Consider the following 20,915-nt stretch of genomic DNA (forward strand, 5'->3'; position numbering starts at 1 on the left):
CATCAACATACATAACATACATACATGCATAACATAAACAAACTGCTACATAAAGAAGCAGCATGTCGTGGTGGATAGAGGATGGGCCTGGGAGTCAGAAGTTCATGGGTTCTAATCCCACTCCTCCACTTGTCTGCTGTGTGACCTTGGGAGAGTCCTTTCATTTCTCTGTGCTTTAGTTACCTCATCTGTAAAATGGGGATTGAGACTGTAGGCTTCACGTGGGACAGGGAGTGTGCCCAACCTGATTTGCTCATATCCACCCCAGGGTTTAGAACGGTGTTTGGCACATAGTAAGTGCTTAACAAATACCATTATTATAAGCACTTAGAACAGTGTCTCTGCACACAGTAAGTGCTCAATAAATATGATTGAATCAATAAAGAGGGTGAGCAAGGATGAAAAACAGTTTTCCTCCTTCCAAGTAGAAAGCTAAGCATGGCTTAGTGGAAAGAGCTCAAGCCTGGGAGTCAGAAGGACCTGGGTTCTAATTTTGGTCCCGCCATGCGTCTGCTGTGTGACCTTGGGCCAGTCACTTAATTTTTCTGGGCCTCAGTTACCTCATCTGTAAAATGGGGACTAAGAGTGAGCGCCCCATGGGGACAAGGACTGTGTCCAACCTGATTAATATGTACCTACCCCAGCACTTATACCAGTCCTTGGCACATAATAGGTGCTTAACAAGTACCATAATTACCACTGTTATCATTATTGTCACTGAACCAAGATCAAGCAAAGTAGCATCAGCCCAATTCTTGTCACCCTCATGTACGTGAGTGTGGAACAACTTCAAGCTTCCATTAGATAATAATTATGGTTAGATATCATTCCATGGCCATGTCAGACTTCCAGTGAAAATGTGGCCAAACTATTAGCAGTATTTTCTGAATTAAAGGCAACCCAAAATTCCAAAAAAATCAAAAAACAATTTGACCTTCTGAATCTCAAATAAATTTTGAGCTAAAAATTCAGAACACAAAAATTGCTTTTTCAATTATAAAAATAGTTACCATACAAAAATCAATAACAGAGCAATGCATTTATTTAAGATTTGAAACATTCAGGAAGTTATGTCCTGAATCCATTGTGAAGGGCAAAAGGTTTATATCATTTCTTATATTTAATGTTAAGAGGAATAAAGACTAACAGGCAAAAATTAATACTTATGAATTCCAACCTTATTCTTCCATAAACAGCACGTAATTGGTGGGAGGTTAACTTTAGGCAATATTACATTTGATAAAATACCTGGAAATTCTGCAAGTGAATAGTAAGGGACTGAAGTTCCTTGAAACATAATGTATCTGTGATTGTCACAAATATTCCAGAATTTCTTATTTACATTCTTAAATTTTGCAATATAAAAAGCAGTTATAAATATCTTGCCAATGAACACTAGAATCCAAGTCTCCATTTTCTTTCTTGGGAAAAAACCCAGCTTCTCTTAAGTTACTTCAGGCCACTTAGATAGAGCTGAAAGGGAAGAAAAAAACCAAAACAGCAGAATGTTAATTATTTCTTGGTGCTTTTTCAATAAGACATCTTGCACAAACTAAAATAGTTGAAGGAATTCCTAGCAACCATACTACTGAAATGCCCAAATAAGAAAAAGAGCAGCACTACATTTTTATGCAAGTTGATAAAAACCTCTAGTTAAAACTTAAACGACGAAATACCGATAAGTCATTTTATTTTCGAACACAGGCAAGTACTTGCCTTGCTACACAAACTCAAAGTGGGAAGGAGTCAAGTGTTAATTTTTACTGCACAAATCTTCCATTTCATTGGGCGTCTTTCCACTGCTTATCCCTGATTTGTTTTATTTTGCCCCTTCACTGGCTATTCTCTCTTCAGTGAAATGAAACAATGGTCTTCACTGGTCTGACAAAAGCAATCTTGTACCACTGAGAACCACTAAGGCAGACAGTGACACTAAACATCACAATATTGTTGGCCTTCTGAAAAACGAAAAGTTAGAAAAATGCAAAAAAGGATCCAACACAGAATCTTAATGAAAAAAAGTGTAGAACAAGTCATTTGCAGAAATATAAACTTTCTCTTTAACTGTTGAGGTGTATGGCATGATTTAGTTGTTAGGGTAGAAATACGCTAATCTCACTGCTTATAACTGCCTTGATTAACTCACAGTATACCTGGCTCTCTTTTCATTGAAGATATCTTACCAAATAGTTTTGATTTCTTCTGAAAGCAAAGCCATGTTGCAAAATACTACGTTAAAAACAGTGAGTTATTTTACGATTCCTAGTCTGTCAAACGATAAGATAGGACAAATAATGGGTTAGTCTCAGTTACCTTCACAATCTCAAATGCACTTGTATCAGCTGGAATTGGCTTGCCGCTTTGCTTTAAATTTTCAATTATGACGGCTGAGATGCCATCCAAACTAGAATAAAGGGGAAAAAAGGAATATTGGCAACTTAAATATGGTCAGAGCATGAACTAATACTTATTTCATTGTTGGAGCTCGGGAATATAAAATAGGAGCAGGCAAAACACTGAAGAAACAATTTGATGCCAAACAATTATGGGGTAGCAGAATAGGGATGGCGACTTAGATCACTTTATAGTTAAAAAATTATTAAAATTCCCTTTGATTTTTTTCCTTTTAGGCCATTTTTATTTCCTGGATCCTCTATCCACTGAATATCACCTTGGTTAGAGGAGAAGGAGAGACTACAGCAAAGAAAAATGACTCCAACTGTTCTCTATTAACTAACTGCTACATCTAAGCTAATGGATAGTTTCTTTAGCCATGTAAGACTTGGTCATTATAATTAGCTTCAGGTAGAGAAAGATGAGGGGATCATGATTTTCTGAATTTCTGAGACTGTTTGCTAATTTCAACCATTAAACTCACCTTTGCTTTGCACAAATAATTCATTTGTTATTTATATTTTCAGATATTAGATTGTAAAATCCTTGAAGGCAGGAAATGTATGTTCTGCTTCTGTTGTACTTTCCTTAGAATTTACTAAGTACAGTGCTTTACACTTAATAGGTACTAAAAAAAATACCACTGATTAAATCATTTGTGTATCTCCTTTGTCCTGTTTATCTTAATAGAAGAAGATTGATATTGATAACGAAGACCGGTAACTACTGAGAATGCCACAGGAATAGAAACGTGCTTCTTACTTAGAGTTCTTTTATTTCCTATCCATTTGGCAGTGAATATAAATTGACTTTAACACATTTAAGATTGCAACTCCATATGCATAAAGCTCAGAAAGAAAGGAAGAGTACTGAAGTTCCAGTGTAGTTCTTCTGGACGATCAATCTTTATAGTTTTAATGTGTATAAAATGCTATAGTAAAAAGGTAAAAACTTTTTCCTGGAACGATAAAAGACAAGTTCCAAATAAAGGCTTTAGCACTCTTGCTCTTTTGTTTTCCAAATAAGACATTTTTGGCATCTTACCAATTCTCCTTTGCAAGGTAATCCACCACTTCCTTCACTTTATTGGTATTTGCCATGTGAAACTTCAAGAGTGGTAAATATTCGGTCTTTGTAAACATCTCAAACTGCTTCTTGTTTATGAGGTCAGTCAAAATGAAACTCCTGATCTACAAAATGAAGAAAGCTGCCCTTACATTTTGCATTATCTACTTATAACTATTTCTGATTATTTTAAACAAAAGAATCTTAATGCTAAACTAGATCTCTATTTTGCGATTAAATTTTCTGTAGCAAATGGTTGATGGCGCATCAGAGGATCTGGGCTCTAATCCCGGCTCCATCACTTGTGTGTTGGGTGACCTCGGGCAGGTCGATTAACTTCTCTGGGCCTCAGTTACCTCATCTGTAAAATGGGGATTAAGACTGTGTACCCCACGTGGGACAGGGACTGTGTTCAATCTTTCTTGAATCTACTGCAGCACTTAATACAGTGCCTGGCACATAGGAAGCACTTAAATGCCATATTAGAAAAAAAAAGCACAGCAGTGAGCCTTTTTCTTTCTTGTTATAGAAATAAGAAGATGATTATCTTTTCCCTACATACCTCCAATAGTTACAGAGTTTTTAGAAAACGGGCAATAAAACATTTCTAATCTTAATATGGGGCAAATTACCTAACTAGATCAAACTGCACGAGGGAAAAGGTACTGAAGTTGTCACTTACTTGGGATGCAAACCCTGCTAGCTCCCCAGTTTTCATATGTTCATCCACTTGTTGTAAAATAGTCTCAGGATTGCACAAATCAAGGAAATTCTAGAGAAAGAGTACAAGTAAAGAGTTTTTTTAGGAGAAAAAAACAATGGAGAGAAAGCTTTGCAACTAATTCTGTCAATGTAACTGAAATTTAGTGGTTTCTGCCTGAAAGTTTTAAAGAAGAAATGTTAGCTCCATCAGCAAAGACAAAGAAAGGCAGGAAAACCCCCCCAGCTTAATCAGACATTTCCTAATTCTCAGGACCAATAGGAAGAATTTCATACCTAGAAATATATCATTGAAACTAACTTTTGAAAAAAAAAATTTCCCCTATGGACTTTATATTTAAATTAAATTTGCAAAAAGTGGACAAAAATGAAACTAGCCATCCATAATATCAGAGATATTTTCTTTGTAAAAATACCTTCTCGTTTATAAGGCACAGGACATGATGTGCTGTACTATCTTTACAAAAAAAAAAGATGGTCAGCCTTGTTCCTAATTACAGTGGAGGAAAATTCTGGAGTACTCAGAGATAATGGAGAGGAATGCCAAAAATAAGAAAATAATTGAAGTCAAAACCAGATGACAGGGTTTCTTAGAAGTTATATCAAAATGACTCTCCTTTAAGATTTATTCAGACATTTGTTAATATCTGGTTCTATTGACAAACTTCAGGGAAGGAGGAGTGATTTATCTTAGGGTCTTTATTCTATCAGAAAAACGGCATGGGATTAACTACATAAAAATGAATCCAGGCAAAGCAAAGCTATTTTTTTGGTTCCTTATGGTTCATACATTTTAGAATTTTGGTTAAGGAAATTAGCCAAACTTGTGTTGAAGTGATGAAAGGAAAAATGCAACATTCTATAGGGGACAGGCACCACAACAGCAAAATATGATACCTTCCCCGCTCATCAGAAAGTCAATGAAATCTTCTGGTTACCTTAATTTGCTGCTCTTTCTTCTCAGACTGTGGCATCAGCAGCAGGCAGGCTAGAGCAAAAGCTGGCAAATCTAACTGGACAAACTGCTTGGCAACTCCAGTCACATCAAAATCAGTTGAAACAGGACACCTTCGGAGAATGAGGCAAAAAGACATTGTTACTAAAAGTATAACACATCAACCAATCAACACTTCTTGAGGACCTTCTGTGAGATGAGAACTCTACTAAGTCCTAGGGAAAAGGCAAATGAAACAAGATGTGGCATCAATGCTATGGGGGTGACGGGAGCAATGGCCACCAGAACTGATTGGGCTGCACCCCCCCATCCCACATCTTTGACACAACCTGAAAGCGCCTAATCAGGGTTGGAAAGGCCCCAAATGGAAGCTATCTTTATTGTTAGCCCTCTGAAACCTGATGCCTCCCCTTTCCTATCCTCCTTAAAATCCCTGCCTCTTTCTGTCTCCACATGCAGAATTAAACGTTTGTACTAAAGAGGAGCTTGCAATCTAATGGGGGAAGGCAGGCAGGTAAGTCATTTACAACTAGTGGGAATAACAAGGATCTAACAAGTAGCAGCAAGAATATATAAAGATGAAATTACATAATTGAGTACACACATAAAAGAATTGCGAGCATGGGTAAAATGACTAAGTGCTGAGAGAGGCCCCCTGGTGAAGGTGGGAATTCAGGATGACAATGAAGATGAGGAGAGTTGTATTCGGGGAGATTTGAAGATGGAAACAGTGTGATGAAATGGGCAGAAGTGGGAGGGTTAAGAGTGAAATACAGTTAGAATGTGACCTCAGGAAGAGCAGCTTAAAAGGACCCATTTAGAAGATGGGGAAAACTGGAGGGGAGCTTTAAAAGTCCACGGTCAGCTCATCTTGGACAGGGAACATACCTACCAACTCTGTTGTACTGTACTCTCCCAAACATTTAGAATAGTGCTCTGAACAAAGTAAGTGCTCAATAAATACCGATGATGATGATGATAAGGAGTGTCTATCTGATGCCAAGATATTTACCCCACAGTTGGGGCCTTTCCCTTATCCCTGAAACTTTACTTTGGAAATAATCATGATTAATAAAGTTTAAGTAATTAGTTACTTTAGACCATAACAGCTTTCTTTTTAGATAGTGTGGACTGTCTAAAAAAGAGAATTGATTTTGATTATATTTATTGATTGCTTACTTTGTGCAGAGAGCTTGGGAGAGTATGACGCAACAGACTTAGCAGACATTCCCTGCACATAATGAGCTTACAGTCTAGAGGGGAGACAGACATTAATATAATTTACTACAGATTGTTTAAAGATGTACATAAGTGCTGTGGGGTTGAGGGTAAAGCAAATATCAATATAACCCAGACTAAGCTTCCCCTTTTCCTCTGCTCCCCCTCCCTGCCCCACAGCACTTGTGCATATATACATACATATTTATAGTTATAATTCTTTGTATTTTTATTAATGATGTGTACATATCTACATTTCTATTTATTTATAATGGTGCTACCGAGGCCTGTTTACTTGTTTTGATGTCTGCCTCCTCCTTTCTACACTGTAAGCCCGTTGTAGGCAGGGATTGTCTCTATTTGTTGTTGAACTGTACTTCTCAAGTGCTCTGCACACAGGAAGCACTCAATAAATACAACTGAATCAATCAATCAATCAAATGCCCAAAGGTCGTAGATCCTAGTGCATGGACGATACAGAAGGGGGAGTGAGCCGGGGAAAAGGGAACTTAATTGGGGAAGGCCTCTTGGAGAAGTGACCTGAATAACGCTTTCAAGGTGGGGAGAGTGGTGATCTGGTGTATATGGAGGGGGAGTGAGTTTCAGGCTAGGAGAAGGACTTGGGAAAGGGGTCAGTGGCGAGATAGACAAGATTGGGGCACAGCGAGTAAATCAGCCTGGGCTGTAGTAAGAAGTGTGCAGGCTGGGTTATAGCAGAAGTGAAAAGGTTGGCAATTTTTTTTTTCAATTAGGCGAAAAGTTTTAAAATGGGTGTACATCCTTTTTAAAACTTCTTTCGGTATTTAGAAAACATTAAATCAAGCTGTACTGCTTCTTCATAAAATTACAATTTTTATCCACATACATATTTACTGAATATCAAATGAATGACACCTCAACAAACGAGTGTTTCAAAACACAAAGTTCATAAGTGTTATGCTTAGCCTCAAAAAATCGAATTCAGAGATTTTTTTTCCCTTTCATTCAAGGCAAACTAAAAAGGATTTTCCTAAGTAGTTCTTTGAGCCATTCCTCAACACATAAATATGTTAGTTAATATTTCACTTACTCAAGAAGGGCCACCAGACTCTCACAGCAGTCCTGAAGCTGCGTGGGGCTCGGTGGACAAGAAGCTAAGTATAAAACACAAAAACACAAAGTGATAACGCTGCTAAAAATCACTGCTTCGGGCAGTCCTTGACTCACAACAGCATTCCGTAGAACAAAACTTTGTATGTTTCCACATTAACATCCTATTTCACCTTTATGACACCGGGTTTGACTTTAAGCTCTGGGATAGAGAGAATATAATCAGGACAGACACTGTCCGTCTCACATGGAATTCACAGTCTAAATGGGAGCCTCCTCTAAGGCACTGGCTTCTTTTACTGCCTTCGGCAGTACAAGGCTTCATTGGAGAAACGACACGTCCATTCTCCTTGCTTATTTTACCTGGAAATCAGAGTTGTAACCCTGCCTCTTTGCCACTTCACCTGCTCTCCTCTATGAAAATTTCCCTTCCTTCGCTCCCAGTTGATTCCTTGCTTCCCGGCTACTGTGCGACCCTCCCTTCCACCCTCTTCACTGCGACCACAACATTCTCCACCACCTCCTCAGGCAACATTCTGTTGCCGATTTGTACATTCCAAGCGCTTAGTACGGTGCTGTGCACATAGTAAGCGCTCAATAAATACTATTGAATGAATGAATGAATCCCCCAGCTGCAAGATCAAGGGAAGGGGTCACTGCCACCTTCTCCCCCCGCACCCTCGGCCCTACAGCTATGACATCTCTGGCAGAGGAGTGGGAGAGAAAAGGCTTCGCTAGAGAAGTGATTGGTCCAGACATGTACACTATGTTAAGAAAATTAAATAAAGTGGGAGGGGGCAAAATTTGTCTGTGATTCTTAGATCATCTGTATGTGGGGTAATGCGGTAGTATATTTACGTACTGTTTTGTTTTTTTTTTGAGGAGCAGGGTGATCTAGTGGAAAAAGCATGGGCCTGGGAGGTAGAGAACCTGGGTTCTAATCCCGGCTCCACCATGGTATCTGCTGTGTGACCTTGGGCAAGTCACACTCCGCTCCTCCGGTGCTAACCTCCTCACTGTGCCTCGTTTTTGCCTGTCCCGCCATCTACCCTGGCTCACGTCCTACCTCTGGCCTGGAATGTCCTCCCTCCTCACATCCACCAAACTAGCACACTTCCCCCCTTCAAAGCCCTACTGAAAACTCACCTCCTAAAAGAGACCTTCCCAGACTAAGCCCCCCTTTCCTCTGCTCCTCCTTCCCTCCCCATCTCCCCGACTCCCTCCCTCTGCTCTACCCCCCGCCCCAAAGCACTTGTGTATATATGTACATATTTATTATTCTATTTATTTTATTAATGATGTGCATATATCTGTAATTCTGTTTATTTATATTGATGCTATTGAAGCCTATCTACTTGTTTTGTTTTGTTGTCTGTCTCCCCCTTCTAGACTGTAAAACTGTTGTAGGGATTGTCTCTATGTGTGCTGAATTGTACTCTCCTCAGCACTTAGTACAGTGCTGTGCACACAGTAAGCGCTCAATAAATACGATTGAATGAATGAATGAACTCTGCGATTCTGGTTTCTCATCTGTAAAATGGGGAATCAATACCTATTCTCCCTCCTACTCAAGACTGTGAGACCCATGTGGGACCTGATTTTCTTACATCTACCGCAACACTTAGTATAGTGCTTGGTACATAGTAAGCGCTTAACAAAAACCACAATTATTCATTCATTCATTTGAGCGCTTACTGTGTGCACAGCACTGTACTAAGCGCTGAGGAGAGTACAATATAACAATAAACACATTCACTGCTCACAACAAGCTTACTGCTTAGATATTATTATAATTTTTATATCAATACGATTGCTATTTGCAATGTAAATGCATTAATACAGCTAAACGACTCATATATACTTAATTTAGGACACAATTGTGGATAATTTTGGCAAAAATAGGGCAACCAGTCTCAATTCAGGAACCAACCTCCCTTTAACACACTACTCTTTTGAGAAAACTGGTTGTGACTTACAACATTTCACCTTATCAAGTGGTTTACAGGAACCGATTGTGTCAAAAATCTGAGGTCTGCCTGAATGGCAAGAGGAAAACGTATAAAGCCAAACCACTTACATACCTGAAAGGAGTGGGATCAGTATAACACGTTGCCAAGATTTACTGAAGTAAGGAATCTGTTGGTACCAAATTGGAATAGTTAGAGCATATGGAATTCCTCTTCTCCCCGGTGCTTCAAAATTACTCTCTAGAAGGGAGTATACAGACTGGAGAAGGGACTCTGTATAGACCGACTTAGACTAATAGCTCTGGATTCTATACTCGAGGAGGATCTGACCTCCCAGTCCATGCAATAGAGCTATTCAGTTGGGGTGGGAACTTAGAACCAATATAACTCATGGGTTCAGACCCATTTCCCCAGTGGGAAAACTGCCCCATCTCCCTAGCCCATACTAGATCCACAAATAAGGGCTCTTCTTCCTGGAAGTAAATTAAGTGCTTGTGGAACAAATTTTAGGCCACTAAAGGGATTCTTCACAATCAACACTCTCTCCTCCTGATTCAAATTATTCCTAATTTCCAGGATGTCTGTGCTTATCCAGTGATATGTGAAACTAATGTGTAATGTGTAAACATGAACATTAAGCAGGGTAGAGAGTTTTATTTCACTGCTGATCCCAGGAACGATATAAAAAATGACCTCTACAGGACATGCAGCATTTCACTGCAAAATAAAAGTTCATAAGATTCACTAAATACTATTTGAAGCATTTTCCGGTATTTTTGCCCTTACTTATAGGGACACAACAACCTTAACCATTTCCCATCTAAGAAAAAGGGAAATTTTATTGATTCAAGAACAGTCGTACATTCGGACTGCCCTTAGTCTCATGCTTTTAGATAAATCAATTGTGTCTAGAGAACATGACATTTGTTTGTAGTCTTTGTAAAAAGTACGGGCACACTAAGATTTTGTTGTTGATAATGGGATGAAAATAAGGTACAATCAGTTTCTCATAATGTGTGTTTTAAATAGAATGCTACTGGACAGTTGGAGAAAGCTATTTTTAAATAAATTTGTGATTTTCAAAAGACACAAAGCAGTGTTAGAGGAAATGGTCATGTACTCTCCCATGGCATCAATCTTGATTTATAAACTATAACATTAGCTTTCTTTAACAGATGGGGAGTGGTAGGGGGTGGAGGGTGCTTCAAAAACATAACCCCTGCCTTGTAGGAGAACAGATTATTCATTTCTAAGTTAAAATGCAGTAGACTCTGCTTATAACTATTACACTGCCCTATTTAATAAAATAAATACCAAAAGGGTGTTTTGGCTTTTTAAAATGTGCATACCTGCCACAAGGAATGGACACTGGAAATTGCCGCTAAAACATTTCTTAGATAATTGATCTGAAACACACAAATTCCCCAAATAAGGATTTTAACACTGTGCAGCATTCCAATGACAATGGAGTTGAAATTTTCCTTAAAATAATACTAGACTTTTCCAATCTGATTATCTGGTTTCTTCTTCAGCGCTTAGAAGCGCTTAACAAATACCGCCATTATTATTATTAATTCATTCATTCAATTGTACTTATTGAGTGCTTCCTGTGTGCAAAGCATTGTACCAAGCACTTGGGAGAGTACAATAAACAGACATATTCCCTGCCCACAACGAGTTTACAGTCTAGGGATTACCAGACACACTCTTGGTGACTGGAAAAAGTAACCATCTTTTGAAGAGTTACTTTCCATATTTTGCACCATTTGTTGCATTTGCATTTTCATTTAGATGTTGGGACATAGATCTTATCAAATAATAATAATAATAATGGCATTTGTTAAGCATTGACTATGTGCCAGGCACTGTACTAAGCGCTGGGATGGACCCAAGCAAATCAGGTTGGACACTGTCTGGCCCACGTGGGGCTCACAGTCTCAATCCCATTTTACAGATGACGGACATAAGGCCCAGAAGTGAAGTGACTTTCCCAAGGTCACAGAGCAGACAAGTAGCAGAGCCGAAATTAGAACTCATGACCTTTTTACTCCCAGGTCTGTGCTCTGTCCTACTAAAGATGATTTATCCCATGCTGCTTCCCACTATAGATGATTTGTCTCAAAGTTCTGACTAGCTACAAAATCTGCTAGATTTCAAAACACCTACAACTTGGCATTAAGAAAATCATCAACCATGTTTGAAACAAATTCTCTGGAGCTTAAAAAAAAGGCAGAGTAGATAGAAAATCTGCACTGTTTAGGACAGAGAAATTTGCAGATTTGGGGCTTTTGTGGATTTTTGACCCCTACCAGATGGCAAACAGAGTGAATGGGTTGGGGGTGAGGGGAGACAGTCCTAGTGAGGATGAAAAGTAGGGGCTGTGCTCCAGGGAGCAGAAGCAGCCGCAGCAGTCCCACAATTCGTTCAAGTGTATTTACTGAGTGCTTCCTGTGTACAGAGCACTTTACTAAGCGCTTGGCAAGTACAATACAGCAATAAAGAGAGAAAATCCCTGCCCACAGAGAGCTCCGTCTAGAGGACGTAGAGGGTGGGACACCAGAGTTAGGGATTGGTTGCTCCCCGGCTAGGAAAGTAGCTGGGGAGCAATAGAACACTCTCAGGTTGGAGAGAGAGTGGAGAAGGAACCAGTGAGTGGGCTGTTGCTGATGAGCAGGGGATCACCCAAAAAGCAAAGGTAGGAGTGGGGTCCCCCTCTAGACTGTCAGCTCATTGTGGGCAGGGAGCATGTCTACCAACTCTGTTGTATTGTGTTCTCCCAAGCGTTCAGTACGGCACACAGTAAGCAGCATGAGAAGTAGTGTGAGAAGCAGCGTGGCTCAGTGGAAAGAGCACGGGCTTGGGAGTCAGAGGTCATGGGTTTGAATCCTGGCTCTGTCACTTGTCAGCTGGGTGACTGTGGGCAAGTCACTTAATAATAATAATGTTGGTATTTGTTAAGCGCTTACTATGTGCTGAGCACTGTTCTAAGCGCTGGGGTAGACACAGGGGAATCAGGTTGTCCCACGTGGGGCTCACAATCTAGATCCCCATTTTACACTTGAGGGAACTGAGGCACAGAGAAGTTAAGTGACTTGCCCACAGTCACACAGCTGACAAGTGGCAGAGTGGGATTCGAACTCATGACCTCTGACTACAAAGCCCATGCTCTTTCCACTGAGCCACGCTGCTGTGCCTCAGTTACTTCATCTGTAAAATGGGGATTAAGACTGTGAGCCCCATGTGGGACATTATTACCCTGTATCTACCCCAGCGCTTAGAACAGTGCTCTGCATATAGTAAGCGCTTAACACATACCAACATTAAGCGCTCAATAAATATCACTGATTGATTGTCTGGGGCCTCACAGAATCTGAATTTTTCAATCCTCCACGGGACTACAACTGCCTATCATTACATCCAGAATGGCTGGTAGATGAAGTCTTACCATATTAAATCCAAGTAACTTTTGCAACAATCCATTCCAAAGCTGAGGGTCATACACTTTGTATTCTAAACTTAGTTCAGCAACCAGTCTTACAGCCTGAAGACAAAGGAGAAAAAATATTAATGCAAAACACTAGTAATTCAAGGACAAGCATTTCATCTTGTGGTCGGAGAGAGGATGCTCAACACATGAAAACTGAATCATTTTTCCAACATATTCAGAAATTCTGCATAAATTAACCTTATTTTTGCATACCAATTTTTCAATTAAGATTCTTCTACAGATCATGTAGAAAAAAAATCTTGATTGCAGAATTCTCTTGTAATTGTGCTCTTCAAAAAGACCCAGAAATCCTGGGTTAATTTGGCCGATTTGCTCTAAATACATACCATTGGCTCATGGCTATGGTTTTTCCATAGTCCTTTAATCATTCCTTCTTTAGGGCTACTGTGAAATGACTCATACGTATATGGGATATTCAAAGTTTCAAACTCTGCCAGAAACGTTATACATTTGAGAAAACATCTGAAAAGGACAGAGAGAATGGATTATTACAAATACCAACCGGATGCAATGGGAATTTTCAACGGTGGCGAAATGGCATGTTCCACAAGTTATGGATCTTGGGACTTATAACTGATGGACCAAGTACATATTTAGGATCAAAAGAAAATCAAGATCAACTTGTTCTGCCACATCATGTATTTTCATTACGTGATGGAAGAATTAGACTCATGTTGTGGGCAGAACATTCTCTATTTTAGTATATAGCATAAATCATAAATTGGCACAGGTAGATTCAGGATAGAAATGATTGTTCACAGTGCATCTGTCCAAGCCCGATACTACTTCACTTACCAATCTCTGTCTCCCTGTATCGAATGGAACAGTTCTTTGTGTTTCTTAACAGTACTTAATGCATTAAAACAGTAATGAGAGACAAGGTTGAAAAACATTCTAATAGTGGTGCACAGAAATATTCTATACTACAGAAATTTTTATTTTAAAATGTCATTCATGGTAGTAATTTTTTTTAAAGGTATTTGTTAAGTGTCTTACTATGTGCCAGGCACTGTGCTGTGCACTGGGGTGGATACAGGCTAATCAATTTGGACACAGTCTTAATCCCCGTTTTATAGATGAAGTAACTAAGGCACAGAAAAACTAAATGGCTTGCCCAAGGCCACTCAGCAGACAAGGGCGGAGTCAGGATTTGAATCCAGGTCCTTGGGACACACAGGCCCGTGCCCTAACCACTAAGTCATGCTGGTTCCCAGCAAGGTAACTGTCTACTCACAACTCATTAATCCCCACTGAAATGATGATTATTAAAATGCGATTTTCCCCATAACATGAGGTTAATTGAGAAACAACGACATTATAGCACTCCCTGTAATGGATCAGTAAAGAAGTAAAAAAAGACATGTTAGCAAAACCTCATGAAATCCATTTTTGCCCAAATTACGGGGCAGAATTAACTGCCAAATTGAAGAAAAAAATACAGTTGACTAAGAAAATTCAGCATACTTGACTTCTTCGATGGGTTTTTTGAAGACAGATTCAATCGTTTCTGTGTCCGCCGAGTACAGGAGACATTGAAGAGCTCGCCTCCGATGGGCAAACGTCAACTGATTCACACCAATCGACTGACGGGGGGGGAAAAAGTTGTTTGTCAATATTCACTCATGCCAGCAACAAAACTCTAACAAGACTCTGTTTTTCAAAAATGTCCAAAATTTCATTATCAATTACCAATGAGAATGAGAGTTCAGTTGCAGAGAAGGCAGATTTCCTATTTCAGTAGAAATCTAGCGACATTTTCCCACTATAAAGCAAAAACTCATACGGTGGAAAAGAGCACCTGTCAGATTGGTTGTTTGAAACATGGTGGTAGAATCTAGTCAGTGGACAGATTTTCCAAAGGAGGAAGCACTGAGATCACATCCTTAAAAATTTCAACCTCAGTGGGGGTGAGACTACACCTAAGCAAGCCATGTTTTGTAAACTGGTCATGATTTTGCATGTTGCAGATCTTTTAATTTATTAAATATAATACATAAAATGAAGAAGAGGGAGTTTCAAACAGAATTTCTATCCACTTACAGATGCAGACGTTGCAATTACATACAGCATCCTGGAGCTATAATCTATAGGTAGTGGCTGAAGAAGATAAATCACTCTGTCAAAAAAAAGACGTTTTAAAAACGTTAATTCACACTTAATGAAATCACGATATTAGATTACGCACAATACATTCATTTAAATTCCCACACAGGAAAAGGGATTAAAAAAACCAAAAGCATCTCAAGAAACTACCATAAGAAAATCAACAATGGGCCCACGGAAAAATTTTTAAGGGAAATACTAAAGGCTATTTTTTAAGATTAAAGTATTTAATTACTTAAATTAAGTTGGGACTCTGCACACAAAGTTATCTTTACATATCTTGCTGTTAGTTTTATAAAACTTACTGAACGATTGACTCATCTAGGTAAGCATTGTGTGTCTAGTTAAATAAATTAATTGATAGTAGGATTCAGTTTATCTTTTCTCCTTACCTCAGAAAAGATTCCTGAAAGAACTGTATCAAAAACATAACTCTCATTCTTTGAACACTTCCAAAAACTATATGATAAAGCTATGAGATTCCTTGGTGAGAAGATGTTACTTAAGCACATTCTTACATAATTATTCTTGGCCAAAATTTCAAAGGAGTGGGAATGGAAAAAAGTACCTTCTAAATTCTTCATCCCCCTGAAGATCCAAGAAGTCTGCTGATTTCTTTAAAAACAAAATATATGACACACTGAAAAAAATACTCCTACTTAATATTAAGCCTTCTTGAAAATTGCTGGCTTCTAAGTGTGATTTTCACATTCAAGTAGCACATAGAAAAGACATACTGAGATGGGAAAATATGGACTTCAGCCCTATGTAGGTCCACCACCCTACTGCATAAATTTAGATTTGCCTTGGTGGACACAGGACCAAAAACTCCTTTCCACAGTCCTGCCTGGCACTAAGGAATAACTGTAGAAATTTTTTATTTGTTCATTTAAGAGTGTCCTTGCATAAATCATCTGCAATTTCGGTGACTAATAAGTTTATCACCAAAAAAATAAAAAGAGCATTTAGAAGAACATTTAATCAGGGTGAATTCAATAAATTGGGCAGAAAATGATTCGTATCTAAAAGGAGATCATTTCAAACATGGAGGCTATCTTCATCATTTCTGAATTTTCTTTTTGTGGTGAACATGGTTGCAGGTGTTGAAGTGAAAAGGACTGCATTTTTAATTTTTTAGGGACTTACAGATTCAAACCCACATCATGTCTTGCATTTCATGCTTACAATGAAAAACGTTATTTATGTAAGTATGGACAGTTCCTGCTTGAATTCAGATTGTCAGAAGATCTTCATTTTGAATCGTCACTAACGGACACTCGGATATGCATTACTTACCTCACCAGTCTGTCTATTTGGACAGAGCCATTTTTCCAGCAATTTATCCCTGATTTTCTCTAAGTTCACACTGTTAATGTCAGCAATTTCCTTGGCAGCCGCATGAATATCTACAGACACATATTAAAGTAATTAAAAACAAATGTTTTTGACAACGGATTAGTGAGAATAAAGAAGATTTTGTTCCTCTTCCCCTCAGTCCAGATGTAGGTTTGCACTAACCAGGATAATCTTGGCCCGTTGGACTCTTAATTCTTTGATCAATGCTGCTATGCTCATAAAGGCTGACAATAAGATGAGCTGGCTTTCCTGACAGTTTCAAATATTCGGCGGTGTTCAACTTGTGGGTAATTAACACAGTTTCAGTGGCTGATGTCTGGTACTGAATGCGTAGTTTTTTCAGCAGAGCTTCGGCTTTGTCATGAGATTCAGTCTTCAAAAAATGGCAAAGAGAATATCGTGTATTGTAATGCCCTCCGACTAAACCTGGATAACTGACACCTTCAAAGCCCACTTCTTGACCCACTTGGTCCTTAAGTCCCTCCCACTTGCAAACTGAACTCCCGACTGCCCGACCCCTTCCCAGTGCTAAAAGGGGAACCGGGGAATCCTATTAGAATCTCCTATTAGAGAAGCACCTTAGCATAGTGGATGAGCATGGGCTTGGAAGTCGGAAGGTCATGAGTTCTAATCCTAGCTCTTCTACTTATCTGCTGTATGACCTTGGGCAAGTCATTTCACAGTTCTGAATCTCAGTTACCTCATCTGTAAAATGGGGATTGAGATCGTGAGCTCCATGTGGGACAGGGACTGTATCCAACCCCATTTGTTTGTATCCACTCCAGCATTTAGTACAGTATCTGGCACGTAGTAAGCATTTCACAAATACCATAATTATTAGAAAGCAGCACAGCCTAGTAGAAAGAGCATGAGACTAGGAATCAGAGGACCTGGGTTCTAACTCATCCCAGCTTCGTCACTTGTTTGTTGGATGACCTTAGGCAAGCCACTTCGCAGCTCTGGGCCTCAATTTCCTCACCTGTAAAAAGGGGGTTACATTCCTCCTAAATAGACTGCAAGCCCCATGTGTGACAGGGACTGTGTCCCACTTGATTATCCCTTACCTACTCTCAGCGCTTCGTGCAGTGCTCAGCACATAGTAAGTGCCATTATTATTATTATTATTGTTATTATTATAAGCATTCAGACATCAAACCTGAAATCCAGAAAACAGACCTCAGCTGGAGAATTCCTTAGCCATTTCTCGGCTAAATGAAGACTGAATTTCCATGCACTAATCTTGTCAGGTCCTAAATAGGAAAAAAAGTAGGTGATAAAGTTAGAGCTCAGGTTCAAGTTATAAGTCATTTCTGTCAGGTAACTGAAATGATTTTTTCAAGCTTACTTTACTTTCTTGAATACTCCTTATCCACCCATAAGCACCTTTCCGCATTTCTGCAAAGTTGTGTTTTCTGTTGTTGCACATCTAGGTATTTTCATTTGCGCGTTTGTGTCCTTGTTAGTCCCACTTCATTAAGCAATAAGACTTGTTCACACTTTGTAATGCCTTATGGCACGTTAATACAGGTCCCTGGCTCACTGGAAAGATCAGGGCTCTGGGAACAAGAGACCTGAGTTTTGGTTTCGGCTGTGATTGCTAGGACTAGGCCATCAGTGGGGAAGGTTGCCAATCCACAGAACCACCAAGGATGTTTTGAAAGGTGGGCAGGTTGGAGTCCTGGCATAGATGGGCAATGAAAAGCATAGTGGATCTCAAGTCTACCGCCTGCCAGGTCATGAGGTTATGGCACAGCAACTAGGCTGTAAGCAGGCAGTGGGCAGGTAATAGGTCTGTTATCTTCTCCTCTCCCCAACACTTAGTATAGGGCTCCACACAAAGTAAGCACTCGATAAATACGATTGACTATGCTGCAGTCGCTATGGCTAAAAATGTGTCCTACACATTTAAAACAAAACAAATAACGTTTTGCATGGTCTCTGCAATGTCTGCATTCCTGCCTGCCTACCTGCTCACTGCACTCCATTCCCCAGCAACAAAAGGATCGAAAGGGAAGAGAGGGCAAAGAGCATTTCTTGAACTACAGTAATTGTATTCATTAATAATAATAATAATAATAATAATGATAATGGTATGTTAAGCACTTACTATATGCCAAGCACTGTTCTAAGCACTAGGGTAGATTCAAGGTAATCAGCTTGTCCAGTCTTAATTCCCATTTTACAGATGAGGGAACTAAGACACAGAGAAGTGAAGTGACTTGCCCAAAGTCACACAGCTGACAAGTGGCAGAGTCAGGATTAGAACCCACGACCTGTGACTCCCAAGCCCATGCTCTTTCCACTAGGTCACGCTGCTTCCACTGCTTTCCACATTAAGGAATTACTATGCGCTGGGGTAAATTTCAGGTTATGAGGTAGGACACAGCCCTTGTCCCAAAGGCACACAATTTATTGTATTCCCATTTTCAGATGAGGAAACTGAGGTCCAGAGAGGGCAAGAGAAGCAAGTGGACCTAGTGGAAAGAACACAGGCCGGGAGTTGGAAGACTGGGTCCTAATCCTAACTCTGCCACTTGCCTGCTTGGTGATCTTGGGCAAGTCATTTAATTTCTCTGTGCGTCGGTTTCCTCATCTGTAAAACGGGGATTCAATATCTGCTCACCTTTCTACTTAGACTATGAGCCCCAGGAGGAATAGGGACTGTGTGCAACCAGATTAACTTGTATCTTCCCCAGCCCCAGTACAGAGCTTGGCCCATGATAAGCACTTAATGCACACAATTATTATTGTTAAATGATTTGTCTGAGGTCACTCAGCAGGCCAGTGGCCCATCTGAGACTCAAACCTGGGCCTCAACACACAGTTCCACGTTCTTTCATTCAAATTTATTGAGCGCTTACTGTGTGCAGAACACTGTACTGTGCACTTGGAAAGTACAATTCAGCAACAAACAGGGGCAACCCCTGCCCATTCCAGGCTCACAGTCTAGAAACCGGGAGACAGACATCAAAACAAGTAAACAGTCAGTAATTATAATACTTGTTAAGAGCTTACTATGTACCAAGCACTGTTCTAAGTGCTGGGGTAGATACAAGGTAGTCAGGCTGGACACAGTTTCTGTCCCACACAGGGCTCACACTCTTAATCCCCATTTTACAGATGAGGTAACTGAGCCCCAGAGAAGTGAAATGACTTGCCCAAGGTCACACAGCAGACATGTGGAGGAGCCATTAGAACCCATGACCTTCTGACTCCCAGATCCTTGTTCTATCCACTGAGCCACACTGCTAAGCCAGCTACTACCACTGGAATCAATTCCCTTGCACGGGTTACGATTCACAAAGTCTCAGGACCGAGGCTCGTCTATTCCTCCCCACAGAAGACTCCATCTTCCTCCCACCAAATATTTAATTTAGGGGTCTCAATTATAATTACAGAAAATAGGCTGCAAGGCCAACAGGGACTCCGTGTAGAACTGCTGACCCTTTACCTCATCTTCTGAAAACTGCAAGGGCCTGGGTGAGTTTTCAAATGTTCACTTCACCTTAAGTAACAATAATAATAATAATGATGGTATTTAAGCCCTTACTATGTGCCAAGCACTGTTCTAAGCACTGGGGTAGATACAAGGTTATCAGGTTGTCCCACGTGGGGCTCCCAGTCTTCACCCCCATTTTCCAGATGAGGTAACTGAGGCCCAGAGAAGTGAAGTGACTTGTTCAAAGTCACACAAGCTTGAACAGGTATTCCCTCCCAAATCCTCCATACCTACTGGAAGATCCTGAGCAATCTTGACAGCAATAGCGACAGCCCATTCAGGATTAACTATCGACAACAAGTAGGACTGAATGGCCTGCGCAGTTTCAGCGGTTTCCTTGTTATCCAGGGTGGAGCAGTTAGTCTGTGCTAGCTTCAGTAATCTTGGCTTCAATTTTTTTTCAAAGACATGCTTGGCTGTGGACATGTATAAGGTATCTAAAGAAGCCTTTGAAGAAAAAAGGAGTCAGTGCATTAATTTTATAAGTGCAAATTGGAAATGACAATGCAGACAGTATAAAATTCTTACACTGAAGAAATAGACGAGGGAAAATCTTTCAGAGAAATTGGGCTTACTTACCTTCATTAGTTTTGAAATCAACAGAAGGGTTGGGAAAGATTCCTCGCTGAGCTCAGAAGCTAGAAGGGAATTGGAAAGAATAATTGGCTTTGGAAGTCAAAGGAGGCAGTATCTCATTCAGAACTTCATTTAAGAAATTTCTGAACAAACCCAGGAGTTTCCAGAAATTGTGCATCGTGCCAAAGAAAATCAGGTGAAAAGGTAGTCTGGTATGAGCAGCTGGTGACAAGGCCATCACGTGTTCCAAAACATATTGGTGCTCCAAATCCACAGGAGGAGAAATTCTTTTGTAGGATTTCAAGTGTTTCAGAAGACTTAAAGCCTGTATGGAAAGAACACACACTATGATCACTCCATTTCTGTAGAATACACATCCAGACAACATCTATTTGGAAAACTCCAATATCATTACATGCTTTTAATTCCCCAGAACTCTCATAATGCCTCCTTTCCTCCCCACAC

General features: G+C 39.9%; 1 protein-coding gene across 1 annotated transcript in view; it reads right to left on the reverse strand.

The window, feature by feature from the left end:
* Positions 1-1,022: 1,022 nt before the first annotated feature.
* KNTC1 (kinetochore associated 1) overlaps positions 1,023-20,915 on the reverse strand; it is a 74,644-nt gene continuing 54,751 nt past the window's right edge. Inside the window, exons 46-64 of the mRNA XM_029058528.2 lie at positions 20,604-20,775; positions 20,454-20,512; positions 20,105-20,321; positions 17,552-17,625; positions 16,538-16,748; positions 16,316-16,425; positions 15,588-15,634; positions 14,957-15,032; positions 14,381-14,499; positions 13,243-13,378; positions 12,854-12,949; positions 10,758-10,814; positions 9,523-9,577; positions 7,422-7,485; positions 5,118-5,247; positions 4,142-4,231; positions 3,439-3,584; positions 2,314-2,404; positions 1,023-1,473 (exon numbers count right to left, since the gene is read on the reverse strand). Coding sequence (XP_028914361.1) covers positions 1,450-1,473; positions 2,314-2,404; positions 3,439-3,584; positions 4,142-4,231; positions 5,118-5,247; positions 7,422-7,485; positions 9,523-9,577; positions 10,758-10,814; positions 12,854-12,949; positions 13,243-13,378; positions 14,381-14,499; positions 14,957-15,032; positions 15,588-15,634; positions 16,316-16,425; positions 16,538-16,748; positions 17,552-17,625; positions 20,105-20,321; positions 20,454-20,512; positions 20,604-20,775 — 1,974 coding nt within the window. The 3' untranslated portion in view covers positions 1,023-1,449. The remainder of the gene's footprint in view (positions 1,474-2,313; positions 2,405-3,438; positions 3,585-4,141; positions 4,232-5,117; positions 5,248-7,421; positions 7,486-9,522; positions 9,578-10,757; positions 10,815-12,853; positions 12,950-13,242; positions 13,379-14,380; positions 14,500-14,956; positions 15,033-15,587; positions 15,635-16,315; positions 16,426-16,537; positions 16,749-17,551; positions 17,626-20,104; positions 20,322-20,453; positions 20,513-20,603; positions 20,776-20,915) is intronic.

The sequence above is a fragment of the Ornithorhynchus anatinus genome, chromosome 2, assembly GCF_004115215.2.
Source record: "Ornithorhynchus anatinus isolate Pmale09 chromosome 2, mOrnAna1.pri.v4, whole genome shotgun sequence".
Lineage (NCBI taxonomy): Eukaryota > Metazoa > Chordata > Mammalia > Monotremata > Ornithorhynchidae > Ornithorhynchus > Ornithorhynchus anatinus.